Source organism: Vanellus vanellus (assembly GCF_965231255.1).
Source record: "Vanellus vanellus genome assembly, chromosome: 16".
In the NCBI taxonomy this organism is placed as follows: domain Eukaryota; kingdom Metazoa; phylum Chordata; class Aves; order Charadriiformes; family Charadriidae; genus Vanellus; species Vanellus vanellus.
The window spans coordinates 5,227,505-5,250,541 of record NC_138921.1 but is presented as its reverse complement, the minus strand read 5'-3'; the positions used below and the strand labels follow the sequence as shown (position 1 = coordinate 5,250,541).

Genomic DNA, 23,037 nt, shown 5'->3' with positions numbered 1-23,037 from the left:
CTGCCCGCCGAGAGTGCCTGAGGGCCCTCGGGGCCCCCCCCCGCGCCTTTCCTCACCCACCGCGGCGCTCGACAGCTGAGGCGACGGGTTCGGCGGGGACACGCCGCCGCACGGCGAGAGGCGGGTTGTGGGGGTGAAGCGCAGCGCGGCCCCGCCGCTGCCGCCTCCCGCCTTTTCCAGTCAGGCGCCGCGCGGGGGAGCCCCGGCGCGCGCGCCCGCCGCCGCGCCTGCGCGCGGGGCATTAAATGGGTGCGGGGCGGGCGGCGGAAGGCCCCGGTTACGGCGGCTGAGGAGAGACAGAGTCGGGCGAATCGGGAGCGGGCGCGCGAGCCAGGCGCGGAGGGGGCCGGAGGCGGGCGGGGGACGGCGCCGGCCCGGTGCGCGTGTGGCGCGTCGGGGGGAGGGGGGGGTGAGCGAGCGCGGTGCGGGGCGCCGCCGGCGGGGGGGGGGGGTTGGGGGCTGAGCAGAGCCGGTGGCCGGGAGCAGGAAACGCCGCGGGCGGCGGTAAGGCCTTCAGCGGAGCGGAGCGCCGTCGGGAGACTCGCCGCCGGCGCGGTGAGTACGCGGGGCCTGGGGGGGCGGCGGAGGGGCCGCCGTTCAGGTGAGGATCCGCTGAGTCACCTGCCCCACCGCCGCTCCGGTGCTTCGGGACGGGGCCTCGGCCGCGCCACTGCCACGCGAGTGGCGCCCCTCACCGGGGGGTGAGGGTGGGGGTGTCACGGAGGCCCCGCGCCTCCCCCCGGCCCTGAGGGTCGCCACCTCTTCTCCCGGTCGTGCCCGCGGGGGGGTCTTCATTGTGCCCGAGGCGGGGCGGGGGCGGCGGGAGTGGGGGACCGAAGCTCAGCTGAGGCCGCTGGGCTGGAGCGGGGGACGCTGGGGGGGTGTCAGGGACGGAGGAGGATAAAAAGGTGGTGTTGAGGAACGCTCTCGTTGGGGGGGGAGGCGCGCAGTGGGGGCTCCTGCGCTGGGAGGAAAACGTGCCCACTGGAAGTGCGTGTCTCGAAATCTGACGGGTTGGTTTTGTTTTAATTAGGTCCGTGGTCAAAGGCTTTGAAGTCATCATGGATAATAAAAGAGGAGGTATATCAGAAGCTGAAAATGGTGATGCTTTCCTGGAGCTGAACAGAATTACCACAAAATACCCACATCGTTACACAAAGGTTAGTGCTCTCCCCTTCCCTCTGAAAGTTGTGTGTGGAGCTGTTGGTCATGGGAAGGGGAGGCCTCTGCCAGAGGGAAGTGGTAAGGTGAAGGCTGAAATTGCCTGGATTAGGATGTGCGAGATGCTATAAAATGAGCAACTTGTGAAAAGTGATGTAGCTGAGCAGTCCTGTTGTTGATATACTTTTGATTCCCACCACCTTATTTTAATATCTGGGCACCTCACAACATGTGATGGAGAGATTATGGTAGAGACTGAAGTATGTTGTTCTACCAGCTTTCTCGAGCACTTGCACTTTGTAGTTCTATTTCTACTTTCAGCAGTCTTCCTTTATAAAGTTGACCAAAATGTTTCCTTGTAGTAGATGCCACTTCCTTGGAACAGACAGCACACTAGATCTTATCAGGAGCTTTAATGTGTCTACTAAGATGCCTTTTGTAAATTTAGAATTGCTCGTGTTTGGCTGTTGGAAGCCTCAGTGCCTATGAATCCAACCAATGCTTAAGTGTTAAAACTTCAACACAGGTGCTTCTGTTTAGCTCTGATACCTAAATGTATGCATGAGTGGAAGATCACTAACTAAATAACTTGCAAATAGAGATCCTTTCAATACAAAGTAAGTTTGATGTATTGTGGGGTTTAAGGTTCAAATCTTGTGTGTGGTTTTGGTATCACTGCTGAAATGTGCTTTTAGGAAAAGTCTTTGGTGGCTGATTTTCCTGTTGCTGAAAGCTGTGGGAACAGGTGGTCACTGCTTTCTGGAAATCTATTAAGATACTTTGCAACAAATGGCCTGAAGTGCGAAACAGAGTGAGACAGCGTGCTGTTACTGACTGTGTTATCTTACTTGAGGAATTCTGAACTGTTAGCTTCTGAGTAGGTTGTTTTTTAAAAGAAAAAAAAATTATCATTGTGGCTGTGTTCTGTTGAGATAGTAGGGCTGGCTTATTTTGACTAGACATCAACAATAAACCAAGTACTTCAGAACTGGCAAAACTTACATGGGAATAGTACGGCTTTCTAATTCTCTGTCTTCTTAGAAAAGATGTATGCTTAACCATCTAAGATGCAAAGTATACTATTGTTCAGACCTTGTTACTCAATTAACTATAAAGTGAAGGAGAGGAGCTCTCTTTAAACTTTTGCAGCTGGAAAAGCAGTATCTAAACTCCCTCAGTCTTGCCGAACTCCTCTCAAAAAATAGTAACTGAATAGAGCTTCAAATTCTTCTTGATTTGTTGGACAGTATTCAGCTAGTGCTGGTGGTGGCCGGACACTGAAACTGATGTGTTTGTAGCTTCAGTTTTCTTAATTCAGTACCTATAGCTTCTGATCAGGATAAGTTGCAGAACTAGTGCCAGAAGGCATCTAGTCTCATTTATTTGTTGGTTTCCAAGGAGTCTAAAGTCAAGAAACACAATCTGTGTTAAAATATCTTGCATCACATGTTTGGGTTTTTTACAAGTAGCATCTTAAATATAGTTGGTTTAAGGTGCTGATGTAATCAATACTGTAAGCCACTTTCGCATGAGCCAGTTTTCTGCTAATTAGGAATGGGAGGAACACTGTTTCAGGACGTGCTGCTGATTTGGACAGGGGACTAATTTCCTTTAACAGTTTATATTCATGTATAACCAGTAGGAAAACAATTGGCTCATCCTATGAATCCTTCTAAACTATTTGAATAAAACTGATTAATAATAGCTAAATACACTTTCCCCCCATCCACTTAAAAGTACTAGTGTATGAATTAAAAAAAAAAAAAAAAAAATGCCAACCCCAAAATACACTCTGGGAGTGCCAGTGTTGATCTCCTCTATTATGGGAGTGTTATGTAGTTCAACTGTGTCTTTTCTAGTTCGTTGGAAGCTGTTGCTCCAAGGGCGCACAGCTAATGAGCGAAAGCCAAGAAACAATTCAAATTTTCCTCACTTCAGTGGCAGAATTGCAATAGGATCTGATTGAGGGTCTATAGACTCCCTCTCGTGGCCAACAAAATAGTCAATTTCAAGGCTGGTGATGGACAGTGCTGTTAGTACTGGTGATACCTGCACCAGGCTATGATAGTATTACAGTGCTGGTGTTGCTCATAGATCAAGGTTTATTTTGGGAAGCTGTGGGCTGTCTCCCTCACTTTAATGGAACTTTTTGCTGAAGAGTAGTACAGGGTGATGCTTGGATATATGTGTACATGTGCATGTTAAGGTTTTGTCTGGCTACCAAGCTGCCATGTGGAAACTTGCAAGCTCTCATAGCTAATGAACTGATTTTAAACACATGGGGATAATGATGTAAAAGCCTTAGAAGATACTGTATTCTTTGGAAAAAGGTAGAGATATTTCCTTCCTCAGTTTGGCTGATGTGTGGTGTCTGCTGTTAGGATTTTGTTATCCTTCAGTTGCCCACTGATTTCTGCACAGTTCCAAATCAATTTGGTACAGTTGGGAGTGAGGCAGACTGAAGAAAGGTAATCTGCGGAGAATGAGTCAAGTTAATTAGAAATGTGCATCTTCTCTGCAGCCAGGTTAATGATGATTCAAAGCACCATTAATAATGCTTTTTAAATGTAGCAAACTAGTGAAACTGTAGATTGATTACTCGTCTGCCTCAAATGACTAACTACACAGGGGTGTGCAACTGTAAACTGAGGACTGTATTTCAAAGCTGGTGGAAAGTGGGAAAACAGAAGTAATCATTCAGCATTGATTTGGTGTTGGGTAGAGCGGGTAACTGTAACATACACTGGATATCTTGGAATTGGTGGTGGTCAGAAATGGCAAGCTCGTCTGGAATTTCCAGATCTACCTTAGTAACTGTCACTGTGGTAATGCTTTTTTAACCAGCTGAATCTTATATAGCATTAAAGATGGCAATTTTGATTCTACCTTGAACTTACTAGCTCCAGAATCAATGATGCCTGTCTTGCTTATAAGTTGAACTGTCCAGGGAAGTGTATCGGTAAACATATGTGATGTGAGCAGCCTTTCAAGTGTTAATGAGGACTGAACCTGACCTAATAAGGCTTAGTGCTTCAAATAAGTGTTTGTTTTGTGGCCACTGGTAGAAGAACTGAAAAATAAACTTGCTGTCCAATGTCAACTTCTCACTGCAGTATTTCACAAGAAATGAAACAACATACTGGGGAACTTGGGCTGTCAAACTAAAACAGTAGATTGAACAGGCAGTCTGGAATAGATATTTTGGGTCACTTGAATCTTGTCTGGGTGAGAGTTGGAACTAACTTCTTGCTTGTTCTAGGAGGAACTGCTGGATATTAAAGAGCGTCCCTACTCTAAGCAAAGACCTTCTTGTCTTTCTGAAAAATACGACAGGTATTTTCTTGATTATACAAAACCTATATATATTTCTTTCAAAATAAGTCTAAATTGCAAAAAATTCTTAGCTAAGAAGTGTACTTATGTTAATGGAAGGTATAAGTGCTCCAGAGTTGAGTGTATGACAGTGTTTTCAGATGTATTAATCTACTAGGAGGGGCTTAGTACTCTAGGAATTTTGTGCTTTGAACGAAGGTGATAACATGAGATCCAGCAGAAACACAAGTCTTAGACTTGCAGGGAAAACTACCAAGAAGATAAATGGCTGTATAGCACAGACTGAGAAGGTCATGTTGCAGCAAACTGACTTGCTTGATGGATTACTCTCCCATGCTGACAGTGTACATCATTTAAAAATGAAGTTGCGAATGTTCTTGGATTGTTTGTACATTTGCTAAACAGCAATATCTTTAATATTGAGATTAATTTATTGTACAGTAAGTGTGAGATTGAGGTAAAAATCTTCTGAATGCTTAAGAATAGTGACATTTGATTTACTTGAGCTTTTTTCAGTGTACCAGACAAATTTCACCAATAACTAGTGGGATAACATGTCCATGTGTTGGCCCTTTTATGGTGTGATGCTGGGTATTATACTTCCTTACTCTTACAGAAGGATGCAGGATACCATGTATGAGGTAATGAAGTGAGGTAAAGCAAAGATTTAGAAGCTGGATATGAAAGATATTTCATTTGTACAGATTGCTAGTCAGTGAATTCTGGGTTTTCAGCATCAGTACTATGAATTATTTATTAGACAAGTAGTAAACAATCCTGCAATTTTATTTTCATAGCGATGGTGTCTGGGATCCAGAGAAGTGGCATGCATCTTTATATCCAAGTTCAGGAAGAACTTCACCAGTGGAAAGCTTTAAAAAAGATTTGGATTCAGATCGGACTTCTCTTATGCGTAGGATAGTAGGTAAGTGCACAAGATTCAAAACCGAACATAGGCTGTTGGCAAAACCTTTCCTTTGGGATGATACAAATGAGACTAAACAAAGTCTCTGAAAAATGTTTGCATAAAATAAGTGTCAAGGAGATCTCAGTTGCTCTGACTACAGTCTAGTTTCTGATATTCTGGTAACTCTTATCTAAGAACAAGCTTTGATAGCAGTCAGTTGTTATATCCTACTGTTCCTGTTATGTAATAGTAAATACATGTGCAATAGTGCAAGTGCAGGGGGAGAATTTCCTTGCAATTCAAGACTGAGTACTTAGAAGGTCTGTAGTGGGAAAGCACGTACTTCCTAGGAGACAGCAATGATACCTCAATATCCAACTATGAATTTAATTTTTTTTTCGTTTGCACTTCCTGTGGTCTCAGCTAGACTAGCTTTGCAAAAATAAATGATGAGTGTTTTCTTTATAAAAGCTCTGGGATAGCAGCAAGGCTATGGAACAGAAGGCTATTATACAGATGACTAGCTTGTATTTACTAATACAGTAAATTCAATGCCTTTTGTGTGATCTTTGATTTGTAGATCCAAGAGAGCGAGTGAAAGAAGATGACCTGGATGTAGTCTTAAGTCCACAAAGGCGAAGCTTTGGAGGTGGCTGTCATGTAACTGCAGCTGTTAGCTCACGTCGAGCAGGGAGCCCGTTAGAAAAGGAGAATGATGGTGTCCGTGTTATTGGTGGCCGTAGGATTGGCAGTGGAAGAATTATCTCGTCTCGTAATTTTGATAAAGACCACCGGGGTGGTGAAAAAGACATACGTGATTCTAGAGATGCAAGAGACCGAGATCGTGAGAGGGACTACAAAGATAAACGCTTCAGGGTTTGTTCTTTCTCTTCCTGATTGTGTATTAAATCAGAGTTTTAGCATGCTTTGCACTAAAAGCAACAGGACAGGTTAACTGCACACAGCAGTGGAGTGTTCTGTGCAGGTAGGCTATTTCTTCTCAGAAGGACCTTTTATGGTTTAAAGGCTGAGCACTCAGTGCTTCAGAAACTTCAAAAGTTTCCAGTCCTTCTGACAGATCAACTGGGATGCATCTAATACTATGTATCTTACAAACCTCTCCTGTAGTAGACTTAATAGCAAGCTATTCAAAAGTCAAATGGTTCATAGTTCTTGACCTAGCAGTTGTCAGCAAGCATTGTCTTTAACCTCAGCAGATGGACGCTTTCCAGGCTTTCAGGCATTAAAAAAAAGAGAGGAACTACTAGCCTAACTCTCAGCATACAAAACTGAGTTAATACAGGCACTTGCAGACCAATAGCCTTCAGTGTAATAAAGCAGAAATTCAACTTTAAAGTTTTTAAAATGTAAAAGCCTACTGAGCATGCTGAGTGTGCATCTTAAGCTTAAAAATCCAAAACTGGTGTGAAAAGATTATTTCCTTTGGAAATCAGGGAGGAATCTCATAAAACAGCATGTAATGGTTAATGTTTTTAATATCCTACTTTAGAGGGAATTTGGTGACAGCAAACGTGTGTTTGGGGAGCGAAGAAGGAATGACTCTTACACTGAAGAGGAACCTGAATGGTTCTCTGCTGGTCCTACAAGTCAGTCTGAAACCATTGAGCTCACAGGCTTTGATGATAAAATTCTGGAGGAAGATCACAAAGGGAGAAAACGGACAAGACGACGTACAGCCTCACTAAAAGAAGGTAATGGCAAATTTGACAAAAACTTCCTTTGTCTGCTAGTATGGCATATTGCTGGATATAGAGGTGCTTAGTATAGATCCAGGCAAGTGTAAAGAATAGTACAGTTTATCAGTCTTTAATCTTAAACTTGCATAGCCTTTGGTCATCCTGAAACACAAGACATAAGGCCTATGGGTGATCTTTCAGACTCTGCAAATACCTTTGAGTGATAAAATACTATTTTTCCAAAAGAAAGGCAGGACTGAGAGGCTGGAAAAAAACTTCTATGAATGCTGAATGATAACAGGAATTTGTAGGCTATTAAAAGGTTCTTGTCCACTTCTATATCCTGCTGGCTGCTAAAGGCTTGGTTTTAGCTAAGCTAATGCTCTAAGGTACTTGAAATACTTTTTTTCTTATAGTAATACTAGCATTAGAAACACTGATTTGGACATATAGCTGCCAGTAATACAGCCTTAAGCTGAATTTGTAGACTGTCTGAATTTGTCTGCATTCATTGGACTTCAAGTCTATGTTATTACCACTGCAAATGCTGTAGTATAAACTTTCCTGAGACAAGAGAGAAGATAGCTTCTTAATGCTAGAAATTCTGCAGGTGGACAACATAAACCTGAAGAGCTCAGGCTCAGCTGTGTATTCACGTAACTAAGCTTTAGTACAGTTTCAAGCATACTAGGTTTGTACTCATGTCAGAGCTTTTTTGCAGCACCTATGAAGCTTGGTAAGCCTTTTAACATGACACGTACTTTGCTCCTGCGGGAGGAGTAGGAACAATGTTTGTCATATCTTGACAATATTAAGAAAACTCACGTCAAGTGCTGGCTTTCAGGGAGTATGCTCTGTGGGGCATCTAGGAAGAAAGAAGGAGCTACCAAAGGATTCTTGATGGAAAAACAGGAGCAGCTGTTAACTTTAACAGCTCTGTCTGCCTATTGTGATGTAATACCTGATCTGTCCTGTGTGCTTTCTGGGTTGATTAGGGTGCAGTTGCTTACACATCATTCAATAGTGGTTCTTATTTTATTGAGCTTCCAGTCTGTAATTAAGATTGTGCTAGAGTTCTAGTGGGTCCTAGTTAGTGTTGTGGCGAGCCGCAGCCAGCACACTATAACTGATGAAATATCCCATAGAGGGCTAGATTACTTTGGTCCTATGCTTCTAATTCCTAGGCAATTGCACTGACTATTAGGCACTGTTCCTACAGGAAATAGTCAAGTTTGGTGACTCAGCAATCACTTGGCTTTCTTTTTAAGGGATAGAATGTAATGGTGGAGTGGCAGAAGAGGATGAAGTGCAAACTGTCCTTGCCAATGAAACTCCAGCAGATCAAGAAGTTCCTAGGGAAGCTGTCTTACAAGAACCAGCTCCAGGAGAGTTTGACTTCAATGAGTTCTTTAACCTGGATAAAAGTGTTCCTGGCCTGGCTTCGGTGAGGTGTTTTTCTTTAAGACTGGCTGTATTCATGAGAAGTGTTTTTGGTGCTGCTGCACTCAGTGAAAGCTAAAACTTCTTGCTGTGGGAAAGTTGCTTTATGTAGTGTGTGAGTCTAAGATGAATTTGCAGAGATTTAGCTTTGTAGTGTTAGGATGTTAATTCTAAAATGTTATCCCTGGGACTGGCTCTATCTCCAAAGAAAGTGTATGAGGCAAACTAGCTCGTTATTTTTACTTTCTTTTGATCATTACCTGAAGGCTCAAAATCAGTATCCTGGATGGATCTTCTTTGGAAGTATTACAGGTGTGTTCAGAGAAGATTCACTTTTTTTTAAAAAAAAAAAAAAAGTATAGCTGAAAACAACCATTTGCAGCTAAGTCTGGGAGTCACAGCAAATGGGTATTTTGTGCAAGCTGCCTGCAAGGCAGAAAGCCTGGAGAGGTCTGATAAATATATAGTTGCATTATTATCAATACCAGTGATGTGACTGAAAGGATGTATGTCTGAGAAGGTTTGATTCTTTATTACTTAAACCTCTGTATAGTAGTTAATTCATTTACAACTACTAGTACTGAGTTGGAAAAACAAAGGTAGCCTCCTAATTCAGTCAAAAGCATGTTTAAACAATGTTATTGATGTGACCAGTAGATACTGTGTTGTCCAAGGAGTACATGGGGTGCTACTGTAACTTGGGAGCTAGTAACAAGGCTATGAAGAAAAACACTGACACTTGTACCACAAGTTTCTTCTGATAATGGATTTTTACCTCCAGCCATGATTTGGTGGGGATTCTGGTGCTTCTGTTGGTATTTTTCCTCTTCATCACAAGAAAGGAGTAAGAGGTCCAGCAAGTGCTGACTAAGCATGATCCTAATTAATAAACTGTTATTGTTTCTATTCTGACCTCTCCATCACTACAAAGAAAAGCTTTTCTTGACTATTCTAGATGGTATAACTGATTAGTAGATAGAACCTGAGGAAAAAGGCTTAGTGCTGTAAAAAGGTAAATGTGTTTAAAGAAAAAAAAATCGTATTCTGACAGCAAATGCGTATGCCTGATATGTAGTTCAGAAACATTAGGGTTTAAAAAAATATAATCTTGACCTACTCCTTAATGTGGAGAAGCTGCTTGCATTAAAAAAGGCTTATTGTATTGTGGCAGTAATTTGACAAATACATAGTGGAGAGTTTGTTCTACTTATAAAAGAGGTAAACAATGTGTCTTTTCACAAGTCACAAAATACCTGCTGATGAAGCTTTAGTGGACAGATGTTTTAATTTGTCACAAAAGTGAGTTTAGGACTAGCCAGAGCACATTGTAATACTCTTCTTTCTATTGGTGATACATCTGTGACAAGTGTTATAGTAGATTTGTACGTTTCCTGACATAACTGTCTTGATTCTTCTAATGTGTTAGATTCAAACAATCAAAACTAAATGGATCAATGCTCTTAGTTTTGCTGTTGTAAAGAGTGTTGAGTGCTCCTTGTTTCAGATAAAATAGCTTCTCTGGCAGAATGAAGCTGGTCTTACTTTTGTCTAAAAGTAAAGGCGCTGCATGGCAAAACAGCTGGCTGCCAGGACTTTGCTGATGCGGGCTCTGTTGGCTTGAAGAGTGCAACCCTCTTAGTCCCAGAATGGTTCAGCATCACAAGTGCAAGCAAGTAGCCCCTCGCTACTGTCCTTCTCCCCCAGCCCTTGTGGGATGCTCGCAAGTCAGGGAGTAGTCCCTGCACTTGATTCCAGGCACTGTCCTTGGCCATTGCTGGAACTGAGTTGAATCACAACTGCAGAAAATACAACAAATCGGAGTACTCCCTCTGTACAGTGATAGGGACCAGCCTTGAGCTATTTGGCTATCAGAATTACTAGTTGTTATAACTTGTTTTAATTCTTTTGGCAAATGCTTCTCACTCTTTTGGCACATCCACTGTAAAATGGCACAGTCGATCTTTGGGTGCTCCAATTACGCTGTTTCAGTTATATCAAATATTTGTTCAGAGTAGGAATATAAATAAAAGATGTATGATGGGTTATGCTAAGTGACTACATGAATGCTGCCCTATTGGAAGGAAAAAAAGCAGTTCAAAGCTTCTAGACTCTGGGAGCAGCATCTAGTCTGTAGCAGAAGAATCTTGGTTGCCCAGTAAAGCTTCTCAAAGATGTTGCTGATCTTGCTTTTGTTAAGATTATCTTTTTTTTTTTTTCCCCATAATCTAGATGATAGAGGATGTGCTGGGGGAAGGCTCAGTGTCTGCCAGCAGGTTCAGCAGGTGGTTTTCTAATCCTAGTCGTTCTGGAAGTCGGTCAAGCAGCTTGAGATCTACACCACATGAGGAACTGGAGAGGCTAGCAGGTAAGAAGACTACAGGACAATGCAGGGTCTGATAGCCTCCTTCCATATTTCTTCCTACTCATTCAATAAGAACATGGCAGATAAAGCTTTAGGATAGTGAATTCTCCCACAGTTTAAGCACTTCACGTTCTTTTGGAAGCTCTTAGAGTAAGTAGCTGAATGTTCTTTTTTTTTATAAATGTTCGTGTCATGCTCCTGATGACTCTCCAGCTGATCTTGGGCAAGGGGTGTGAGGCATAACTTTTCAGTGACATATTGAAGTTGGTTACCAGTGTATGTTCACCTTGAGACATTGGGTTGGTAAACTGATGTCGCAGTGCTCCTGGTTTTGCTGTTTCAGGTCTAGAGCAAGCCATTCTCTCCCCTGGCCAGAACTCTGGAAACTACTTTGCTCCCATTCCATTGGAAGACCACTCTGAAAACAAAGTGGACATCCTAGAAATGCTACAGAAAGCCAAAGTGGACTTAAAACCTCTTCTCTCAAGTCTTTCAGCCAACAAGGAAAAGCTTAGAGAGAGCAGTAAGTGCCTCTTCAGATATTGTTGAGTTCTTGTGATGCAGTATCTCAAGGCAAGAGGCTTGGTATTCTGGAAATCTCAACTGCCAAGTCCAGGAGTAGGGTGTATTACAGGTTTACTTACACAACAGAAAACCCAATATTCAACAGGTCTCAGCTGCATCAATATCATTGCTGATCCTTTTCATCCTAAATCATAGGATAACATCAGGACTCTGACTGCTTTACTGGCCATTAATAATCATAAGTTAAGATGATGCAAGTCTTGATCTGAGTTTCCAGCTTTGTCTTTGGCATTTATATAAGTTTTTCCATACTGGAGACTGGTAATGTCAGCTCTGAAACTGTGTGGCATTTAAACTCTGGCTTCACCAAAAAATTAGTGTAAGTCAATCTTGCAAGCATCTATAATGGATCACATTGATCCATTAAATATCAGTATCTAAAAAGATGAGCAGTGGCTTGAGGATGTCAATTTTTTCCAAGTGCATACTCTACACTTGAACTTCTCAAGACTGTTGCTGGCACTTGAAGCACAGTGGTCTGTGCTCACTGTTCGTTGCGTTAATTAACTAACATAAAGCTACAACATAGCATAACTAAGACAAATCTGTTCCTAACTTGACTAGAATCACAGGATTCCAGGGAACTTACTTTATTAGAATTCACTTTTGCTAGCATCAGCTAGAACAGCTGTTTAGACCAAACAGAGTTCAGGGCTGACTTCAAACTTAATGTTCAAGGGCACCTCCAAGTTAGGGCTTTGCATGTTTGGGCCCATAACGTGCATGGAGGGTACAAAATGCATGTGTTCCTTGAAGTCTTAAGGTCTAATTCCAATTGGTTTCTCTTTGGCAAGCAGCATGTATTGCCATGTAAACTGGACTGAACAAAAAGTAATGCTACTCTGTGACTTGTGTGAAGCATCTAGGAAGGAAAGCATCGAAGCACTGCGAATACTCTTAAACATCCAGCATGGGAGCAGGGAGCGTTGGCTAACAAATGGAGAACTTTTTTCTTAATTTGACTTAAATAGAACTACAAGTCTTTTCTGTGTTCTGCTTAGTCTGACTTATCTACTTTTTAAACCTTGATCCTCGCAAACCAAAGATGAAGGAACAAAAAATTGTGGGGAATCTTTCATTCACTCAAAAGTACCTGATTTGGGTTCTATAGCCCATAAAATGCTGTACTGTTCAAGTGTTGTGGAGTTTTCAGGTCAATTCCTCTCCACCAACATCATACCTTTCCTCCTGTTCCATACTGCATGTCTGCATCATTGTTTCTTTTCTCCATCTTCTTGCCCAAATTTCCAGTGAATCTTATTTCTTTGGGCCAACATCTGCTACAGCAACCCATGGCATGCTCCTGTCTCTTCTTCCTTTTCTCTTAAGGTGTCATACCTTGTGATGTGTGTTAGCTTGTCCATAAAGCATGACTAGCCTTGATGTCAGGCACTGATAGATATTTATATATGCATACACAGGAAAAGTACTGCTTAATAACACTTGTACCTTATTCCGGTTATGCCAGTGAAATCTTTCTATAGTGGCTTTAATTTCTTAGCAAAAAAAAAATCTACTTCAAACTTTATGCACACCAAACTAAGTGTGTCACTGAGTCTCCAAGGTATCTAAGTTTTCCAGGTATATATTCTCTCTAATTATGAGAGCTTCAGACAATTTGACATCACTTACACTGTGGCTGTAAGACCATCTGGTCTCTTGGAGTATAAGATAAATGCAACTATCCTAACTGGAAAAGAACAAACTCAGTGTAACAATGTGTCTTGTGGGATAAAGGAAAGCTGGTAAGAAGTTACTAGTTGAAACCTGAACAGATTCTTGTGGAGCCTCACATGCCTGTAGTTGCACATGGCAATATTCCTAATTTGGATATTAGAATATCAGTCTAAAGCCAGGTCGGACACAGTTTGACAGCTAGTGTGAATATCAGAAGATAAGTTTTTGGCTGTTTGTTGTAACAGCTTGTATTCAACACAAGAATGATTAGCTCACTTGTAAACCATGGTTCTCTGTTTACCAGTATTTCTCCTGTATTTCTCAGCACATTCAGGAGTTGTACTTTCAGTGGAAGAAGTCGAAGCTGGGCTAAAGGGCCTGAAAGTGGATCAGGAGGGAAAAATTGCTACTCCATTTATGGCCGAGCAAATGGAGGAAGCATTGAACGTCACTGGCTCCAGACAGATCAAGAAAGATGGAGATATGACTGCATTTAACAAACTAGTCAGCAGTATGAAGGCAAGTGGGACTCTACCTTCACAGCCCAAAGTCAATGTAAGTAGCAGACACCTGCAGTCTTCTCAACTGTGCTAAGACATGGGTTATGAACTGAAAACCCCTTACATGATCCTTATGATAACATGCAAGCCATGACTGGATACAGCAGCATGATATTAAATATAGGCTTACATTTAGAATATTGTTGTTTGGAGGGGAAAGTAAGGGAGGTCACTTTTCCCCAGCTAAATTAATTAAAAGTGGGGCTTTTTTCAGTTCGGAGTTCACGGGGTTGATTTCATGTTAAGTTTCTGAAAGCCTCAGAACTAATACTATGTGACAGTTCTAATAATTACCACCGTGAAAGTGGTCCTATGTGAATATCTAGTCCAATTGATTAATATCTGGACTTGAAGACTATAAATACTTGCCCCCCAAAATATCCTGTATGATGAAAAGGCTGAATCTCCTACTATAGAGGACGTTTTGATTAATATCCAAGATTCTCCTATGCTCGATCTCATCCTGTCTGAACCTTATTTAATAAAGACAAATACATCTGTAGAAAAGATTCTATCTATGTAACAGACATCAGTCCACTGTTAATGGGAGACTTGCTAGTATTAGTTTAGTGGTTGCCTTAGTGCTGCTATTAAAAGGCACCTCTGTTCAAATACTTGTAGTGTGGGTACAGCTAACACTTACCTGAACCTTGGATGTCTTGCTTTAGTGACCTCTGGTTTAATAGAGGTATGTCAGTGCACAATCTAGTATTTTAAGCTTGGATTTTATAATTATTTGTACTAAGATAAAACTAAACTGAATACTTGTTAGCTGAAAGATTAATATTAAACAACAGATTACTGAGCTTTAGACTGGAAGAGAGTCTAACTGCCTTAATGGTATGTTTGACCCAAAGCTATCAATAACTACTACTGGCACCATGAAATACTTCTAACTAAGGATAAAGCATCTGTTTTTTTCCTGCTAAACTATACCCAAGGACTTTTAGCCTCATCCCACTTCACTAAAACATAGTGAAGAATGTAAATTTGCCCTGTGAAGAATTTGCAGACTGATTTCATACAAATTGAGACTTTGATTTTTGGCTGTCTCTTTACACTGACCTGCAATTTTGATGCATAGAAGAATATCTTGAATAATTTCACTCATATGAACATTTTCCAGTTTGTTCAGAGTTTCGGTTGACCACTTGGCCCAATGTTTCATCTCCAGTTTGCACAATTATATAAATTTATATATCTTACTCAAACTTGAATAAGGCACACTGAACTACCTGTATGCAGTCCAGCACCAGGCATTTTCTTAGCTAGGGAGGATCTGTGAGCCAGCTCAGCCCTCATTTGCTGGAATTACGTTTGGCCGATGCATAAACTGTGGTTCTAACAGAACAGGAGAAATTATTGCTGTCACTGAGACAAATGTGGCTTGTCTCTTAGTCTGATGCTTGTTGTATCTACATCTAATTCATAATGCTTTCCTCTTCTTAGCAGAGCCTTGAGAGCCACTTAATGTCACCTCCAGAGATGCCAGGCCAGCCTCTATCAAAGAATATTCTGCAGGTACTACTTATTGGAGGGGGAAGTATTTAAAAGCACATCCCTAGTAGGAAAACAGAAATTGTTTGAAAATAAGGCATTTAAGGCAATTATGAGATCAGTAATCAGACATCACTCCCTACAGAGGAAATAGAACTAGTTACTAGTTCAGTTTACTTAGAAATTTGTCTTGTCATGCTATGTCCCATGATTACAACTTGAAAATTAAAAGTGTGGCTAAGTGCCTAATTCTAAGGGCAATCTGGAACTGATGTATCTAGTTGCACAAATACACCTTGTCTCTTTAACTTGCTGTAAACAGTGTGGCCTGTAGTGTAATGAGCTTGTTTGTGTAAATTGATCATCTTCTGGACCTTCTTTCATTACTTGTTCTTAGGAACTTCTTGGTCCACCCATTACCAGACCTGCTTCATCAAATGTCTTAAGTGGCCTGATAGGTGGGTTGGAACCGGCAGCCTCTTTGCTGACACAAAGAGCACCTTCTCCCCCTATTCCACCTGTGTTTCCAACTCGAGCTGCTTCTGCGGATTACCTGCGCCATAGAATATCTTCACCCATTGGTGAGACTGGTTGCAAATCAGTTTGCTTTTTTATTACTTGAGTTTGCTTTAAAGAATGCTTTACAGAACAATAAAAACTTCCTGGCACTTGGTGGGCAGTTAGGTCAGTGTCTGCCTCTTGAGTGCCAGATGCCTTTTTAATTAAGTCTCTAATGTTAAATTATTAAAGTAATTTCCAGAAAATGTAGATTTTTTTTTTTGTGATGGATCAACTAGACCTCACAGTAAATTCTAGTGTGGAGTAATAAGCTCAGCTACTGTATAAGAAGCCAATTTTCAGGGACTGCTTGGCCATTTGCGTAGCAAAACACTACCAGTAGCCTCCCTGTAGCGCTCCAGCCTAGTGACAAGGAAGAGATGTAGCTCTGTGTAGACTTAAGGGATGAGCTGAGAGTCTTCACAAGAAATCCTTAATTCCACGTAGAATTGTTTAACTTAGGGATGTATATTGTATATATTGAAATAAACTGTTAGTCATCTTAAATACAAATGTTGAATGTTCTCTAGGTTTTGGACAAGGTTCTCAGCAATTGCTTGGTGATCCATTTCCAGGTGTAAGGAAGCCCATGAGTCCAGTTGCTGCACAGGTTAGATTAAATTCATTTTGCTTAATGTATATTCATCTTGTTATATTGTGTGGTCTAGAAGTAACTTGTAGAAACACATACGTGTCTGCTATATTCAAATGTTTATGCTTAGTCAAGTTCACTCTGAGTGTGAGGATGCAAAGTCTCATTTAGTGAAGTCTCAAAACCTCATTGCAATTGGACCCATCTTAAAGTACCTCAAGCACAAGATTTTTTGAAACTTCTAATTGTGTGTCAGAAAACAGATGGCTGTTGGTGGGCAGATGCTTTGTGGAGGCTATTGCTGTAGCAGTAAATATTCAGTATCTTAAAAAAAAAAAAAAAAACAACCAAATACAAGCTTTGATTTGTCTTTTATACAACTCCGCTTCAGATGAGTCCCTTGGAAATACAGCAAGCTGCGTTAGAGGGACTGGCATTACCACACGACTTAGCCATACAGGCAGCAAACTTCTATCAACATGGCTTTGGTAAACCACAGATGGACAAAAGCAGAGATGGCTACAGAAACAGGTAAGTATTCAACTGCAAAATTTAAGGGGTACACTGTCAATGGGGGGTTTTGAGTATTTTCTTTTACTAGATATTACTACTAGTGACTCAAGCTTGCATTGGTTCTTGGCAATCCTGCCTTCCGTTCTGTGCCAGGAGTAGAGCTGGGTCTTACTAACTTACTGTCTGTTAACAGGCAGCAGCGAGTGACTAAATCCCCTGCACCAGGACACAGAGGCAATGCATCTTCTCCAGCCCCAACAGCATCCATTACCAGCATGGTCAGTACCTAATGAATAACGACTGTAGGAAAAGCTGTAAAAAGTGTCTGTGGTAATTAGACTATAGCAATTGTAACCAACAGGAGAAGGGGAGACCATGTTTGTATTGTATCGGTGGCCACATGATACAAGAATGAATTACACTTCATACTTAATTGAATGTCTTCACTTTGGAATACAGCCTTTTCTGACCACTGTCTTATCTAAAACTGAAGAAGCACCATTAATATTATCTTGACCTGTTCTTCTGAAACCAAAGGAAGATAACTCTGAGAACTCAAGCCCTTGTATTTTGGTACTTAAGTTTTCAGAAGGCAAGTGCTGAAAGGCATTAGCCTCTTCAGAGGACACTGGTCTTTAGGTATGAAGTGACTGACCTAAGTGTCTACAAGTTCAAATATTACCTAGGAGCTTCAGGGTCACTTTGAAAATAAATAAAATCTCAAAGCCAAGCTGTTGCCTTGCTGCCTTCACTGTGTAGAATGTTACTTTGACCTAAATTTTCCAATCAATCAGTCAAATACTTGCTTGCAGATGAGGACTAACAAAGGCTATCAGCTGCTAAATCAAATGAGTGCTTTTGTTTGTATACCAAATGAGTGGCTTCCACAGATGTTACGTAACCTTGAATGGTAGAAGAATACAAATGAGGCAATTGTTTTCTGCAGATCTGTCAGCCCTGAGTTAATACACATGAGGCGGCAGCTCTGTAGAAACTCCTGCTGAGCTGCTGTTCTGAACCAATAGCAAAGAGGAAACAGCTGTAACTTAAAACACAGCTCACCTAGCTTGTTTCAAGCCTGTTTAACTTTGAGAACATCTGCTGATTTTATTAAAGGTATCAGACTTCTGCAAAAGCTAAAGAGAAGTGCTTAAACTATAGAATAAAGCTATGAAAGGAAGTGAAGTAAAGCCACAGGCACATAGTGGCCAATCCAAAAGAGATTTAAATGGAAAGGATGTACTAGAATTGGTGTCCACCCACAACTAAGGTAGTGTGGCCCAGATAATCAGCATTGAGTAAGGCGTTGCTTCTTACTGTGTCCTCTGCAGCTGTCTCCTTCCTTCACACCTACCTCGGTGATTCGCAAGATGTATGAGAGCAAAGAAAAAAGCAAAGAGGAGCCAGTTTCTGGGAAAATGAAAGTCAGTGATGGTAAAGATGAAAATCAGAGGCCAAGTGAAGGTATTGTCATGGATTTAAAATAACACAAGATTGTGAATAGAATCAAAGAACTTTACCCCATAATATGCCAGGCTAACTTTAGACATTGCTGATTTGTGGAGATGAGGAGGGTGTAGAAATGAGCCTGTAATAGGAGGAACAGTTAGGGCTATGGAGGGTATACACTTCCAAGAGCAGTATTCCACCAGTGCTGGGTTTAAATCCATTTTTTCCTTATCTGTCAGTTTGTAGGCAATAGTGACCCTAAGGGGCCTAGACCAAAACTGTTTCTTTGCAATTGGCCTCTTTGAACATGTGTAGTAACAATAATGCTTCCATATTGCTCACACTGGTAATTGAATATGAGCAACTTGCAGCCCTCTTGAGACATCTTAACTGAACAATCAAAGCTGAGACCTATTAAGCTCTTTCAAATGTAGCAGATCAAGGAAGCACTTTGCACCCTCACTGATGTAAGTGGCTAGTCAAAGGAAATGCTCAATACTATTGCCTGACCCGGTAAGACAAATGTGCCTAACTGCCATGACATCATACTTCCATACTGGTCAGTGGTATAATATGAACTGCAAGCTGCTTCTGTAGGTATTTTTTTTCCTTTTAGCATTCCAACTATTACTGCTACCTCAACTGGTAGCAGATGACTCTAAGATATCCTAGGCCTTGTCTAACTGATCTGTATGGTCTGTGGAGGTACCTTCTTGAGATGCTGTAGTGTTCCAAATCTTGCTAAGCAGATGTCAGACATAGAAGGCTGCTTCTGACCCTCACACACATCTAAACTGATAAACCACTTTGGGCTAGATTTCTGGCAAAACTCCAGCTCCCAATTATAATCTTGTCAAGGGAGGATCTGTACCTCCTGTCTTGGTTTGGGCCTGACTCATCTGTGCTGGTGGTTTGAAATTTCTAAGAAAGGAAAAATAAGAGTTAAAGGTGGAGTTATTGCTGATTCTGACCTAACTTAAACTTGCTGTCAAGGGATTTCTGTGGAACATATTCCTTCTTATTACTGTTTTGAAATAATTTGGCCAAAAGTATGCAGGAAAGACAGATGCTTACTATTAAATACATACAACTGAAGTTCAGCTCATCCTGGAATCTAGCTATCAAATCCAGTCGTTAGCTTTAATTTTCATTAGATGTAATCTTTAGCTGTGGACTATAATAGTTGTATTCAATTCTAGCTACAGATAACCTACTGTCTAGTTCTGTGGAGAATGCAGATCAAGAAACTTTGCCCACCTTAGGTACCAAATTACCTGCACTGCAACGCTCTGCATGTTCCACACCTCTTACCCAAGCAAATCGTTGCACCAAAGAGCAAGACTACAGGCCTAAATCAACTGGTAGAAAGACTCCTACGATGGCCTCCCCAGTACCAGGAGGCCCTTTTCTTCGTCCTGTTCATCAAGTACCCCTTGTTCCCCATGTACCAATTGTACGACCTGCTCACCAACTGCATCCAGGATTGGTCCAGAGAATGCTGGCACAGGGGGTTCATCCACAACATCTTCCCCTACTGCAAGCAGGTAATCCATACTTTTTTTTTCCTGTAAGTTAATGCATGTTCTCTCTAAGACTGACTTTGTGTTAGGAACAGCACAAACTGATACTCATTACTGGTAATGTTTATTACATCAAAACTTACCTTTAAAACTAGGCAATAAATTCCAACCCATCTAAATATATAAATGTTTGTTTTGTTTCAAGTTCCATATGCTTATTAGGTAAGACGTTTCCTCACTCTTGTTCAACAGGTATGCTTCCTCCCGGGGTGGACCTGTCTCACTTGCAGGGAATATCTGCTCCCATCCTTGGCCAACCTTTCTACCCACTACCAACAGCCAGCCATCACATCTTAAATCCGCGCTCTGGGACGCCTTTGCAGCTAGCGATGATGCAACAGCAACTGCAACGATCAGGTAGGCTAAAAATTAAAACAGGAGTGTGAGTTTTAGAACACTGACTAGCCTGCTCCATGTACTATGTGTGCTGGCCTGTTTCAGTACACTGGGCTAACAGGAAGCTATTTTGGTAATTTAGACACTCATAATCACTAATCTTGTGTGGGTATTGGAGCAGTTTTGGCCACGGCAGGCTCTTATGTCAGAAGAAACTCCAAGTGGAGCATTCAGTTTCAAGATCTATGTTGCTATTGACAGATCTGCCGTTTGCAGCATGTGTGTGGTCTGTCCTTCTTTGCTGGGTGAGAGAGGCCACCCGCCTATCTCAGATAAAATGCTATTTGGTGCTGATCTTCCAGTTAAAACCTGTACAGTACTGTGTCCAGAACTGGCAGTGTCAGGCAGTTTATGGGAGTACTAACAACAGAACAGCCATGTGGTGTCTGGATTTCCCAGGGCTAATGGAATGAGTGAAAAGCTACAGTCGGCTCGCAGGCCTTATCAGGCGATTGCTCTGGGCAAATCTCAGTGTTGGGGGAACATATTACTCCACCTCTAACAGCTTTACATTTCACAGGCAGTGGAGCACAGGGATCACCTGCTGGTGCACAAACAGCCCCTCAGAATGTGCTGTCTCGGACTGGATTATCTCATGGGCACACACAGCTTGACCATCGCCCCAGCCAGAGAAGTGGCTCTCCCATTGGCCTTGCAAAATGGTTTGGTTCAGATGTCTTGCAGCAGCCTCTCCCTTCCATGCCATCCAAAGTCATCAGTGTAGATGAACTGGAATACCGGCAGTGAACAGTGACCACTGGGTGGGACACTTGTGATTCTTTAGACTGGATAAAAACGTCCATAGTCAGGACTTCACCTCTGTTTGTTTTTTGGGGCTTTTATTTTTAGCACTCTGTGCAAAATTTCTTTTTGAGAGACTAAAGCACATGGCACCTGTCCTGGTCTCATGTCTGCATCAAGACTAAAGGATCCATTATGGCTTGAATAGTGAAGCCTGAAGAAAATTAGATGCAAGACAAAGCCAGTTTAATCCTGGAAGTGTCTATTTTTTGTTTTTGTAAGATATGTGAATGAAGTGCTGATATTCTCTAGTGTAGAGGTAGCAGCTATGGATTCCTCCTGCAGAAAACTAAATGTATAGACCCTTGTGTACAGACTTGTGTATAAACAATCTTTTGTATATATACACATAGAATAGCCTTTTTGAATCTATACAGCTGTACATAAGAGTAGCTGATAACAGTTGAGCTTTAGTTGTGCCTATGGTTTGGATCTTTCTCCATTGTATGTGTGGGACTTTAAGATTAAAGTTGCATATCCTAAGTGTGAGTGAACAGGATAAAGTTGCTTTGCCTTTTCTTGCTGCTCATCTCCTCTAGGTCTCCCTCTTGCATTCTTCTGTCACGTACTGTGCATTCAGTGTAGCTAAAGTGTCAAAGTAAAAAGCCCACATCTTGCTGTCTGTATAACAAAGGTCTGATTCCTTGTGTGTATGACTCTTGCCATCAAATGAGAGAATTGTTTAGTCTTCAAACAGCCTTGGGGACGGGACCTGGTACAGTAATGATGAAGCCAGATCTTCAGTCTGCCATAAGCAAAGAGACTGTAGGTACCTACTGGTCGTAGCTCTTTCAAGAGGGCTGGTGCTGGTCCTTGTTTAGCTGCGGTATTTTCCTTGTTTTAATCTTTCAAACCAGTTACTGAAGGTCATCAAAATGGAGCCTTTGAATCCTCACCCTTCAACTCCTCAGTCAGAGCTGTGGTATGTTCTATACTGCCTGCAGTGCTATTTACAGAAGGGAGATGCAAGAACTGTCCTCAATCTAGTGTGTATCTACCGATGCAACTACTGTGAAACTTGCCTTTGGAGTCTTGTTCTGTGGCTTGAAAGGGGGAGGATGGGGTAGTTTTGTGATCTTACTGTGTATATTTGGTTTTAAAATACTATGTTCCTTTTAAGCCTGTTTCATTTCCTGAACAGTTAAAATGTTCTCTTCCATCCTTCTACTGCATGGTTCCTCACTTCACTTTCTCACTTGTGTTGAGTCGAGTACTGCTGTCATGTCCTCTATCTAGCTTAGGCCATTGTGCTCTTTTTTTAAAAGGTGAAAGCAAAGCCAGAATTCTCACGGACTTGCTCTTTCTTTGGTCTCACTGAATGCAAAACCAGCAGCAGAAAAAAAAAAAATCACTTGACTGTATTATAACAATTGCCAGCATGCTGTGGTGGGTTTGTTTCAGTCCAGCAGAGACAATGTTGTACAGAAATAGCAAGCTGAAATCTCCTATGTGGAATCTGTTGGGGGGTCACCCATACTCCTAGTGGTTGTTCCTACAACAATCTGTGTAAAACATGCAATCACCAGCTTGTCCTTGTAAGATTGTTTTCATACTTTTTTAACTTGACACTTTCCCAGTAACATTCTGTAAATAAAGTTGATTCTACCAGCTCTCTGTATCAACTGCTCTTGAACTAAACTATAATGCCAGTATATTGATTAACTTTTAGCACTGTTCTTGTGTGTAAGCTAGAACCAGTGTTTGAACTGCATGTGCAGAGAATTTCAACTTTATCTTCCATGTGGGAGAGAGGAACAGTCTGGTGATGAAGGTAACTGGCCTCACTGAAGACATCCAAGGGAATAGCTGCAATCTCAGCTGATAATGTAATGGCAGTAGCCTTATTAATTAAAAGTTGGTTCTAGACAGCCATGGCTAAGTGTAAGGAATGAGATTCCAGTGTACTAGAACTCCTAGAACTAACCACTT

The 23,037-nt window shown here is 41.6% G+C and overlaps 1 protein-coding gene across 1 annotated transcript; it reads left to right on the top strand.

Moving 5' to 3' along the window:
- The first annotated feature begins 477 nt into the window (after positions 1–477).
- Positions 478–22,712, top strand: EIF4ENIF1 (eukaryotic translation initiation factor 4E nuclear import factor 1). Its single transcript, XM_082491644.1, has 19 exons — positions 478–555; positions 1,034–1,160; positions 4,421–4,494; positions 5,292–5,419; positions 5,982–6,277; positions 6,912–7,113; positions 8,367–8,542; positions 10,768–10,903; positions 11,244–11,423; positions 13,488–13,717; positions 15,172–15,243; positions 15,617–15,800; positions 16,308–16,387; positions 16,761–16,900; positions 17,076–17,160; positions 18,214–18,346; positions 19,531–19,875; positions 20,104–20,268; positions 20,828–22,712. Exons 2-19 carry the CDS (start codon positions 1,062–1,064, stop codon positions 21,052–21,054), a joined length of 2,952 nt encoding a protein of 983 aa, XP_082347770.1. The 5' UTR covers positions 478–555; positions 1,034–1,061; the 3' UTR covers positions 21,055–22,712.
- Positions 22,713–23,037: the final 325 nt, after the last annotated feature.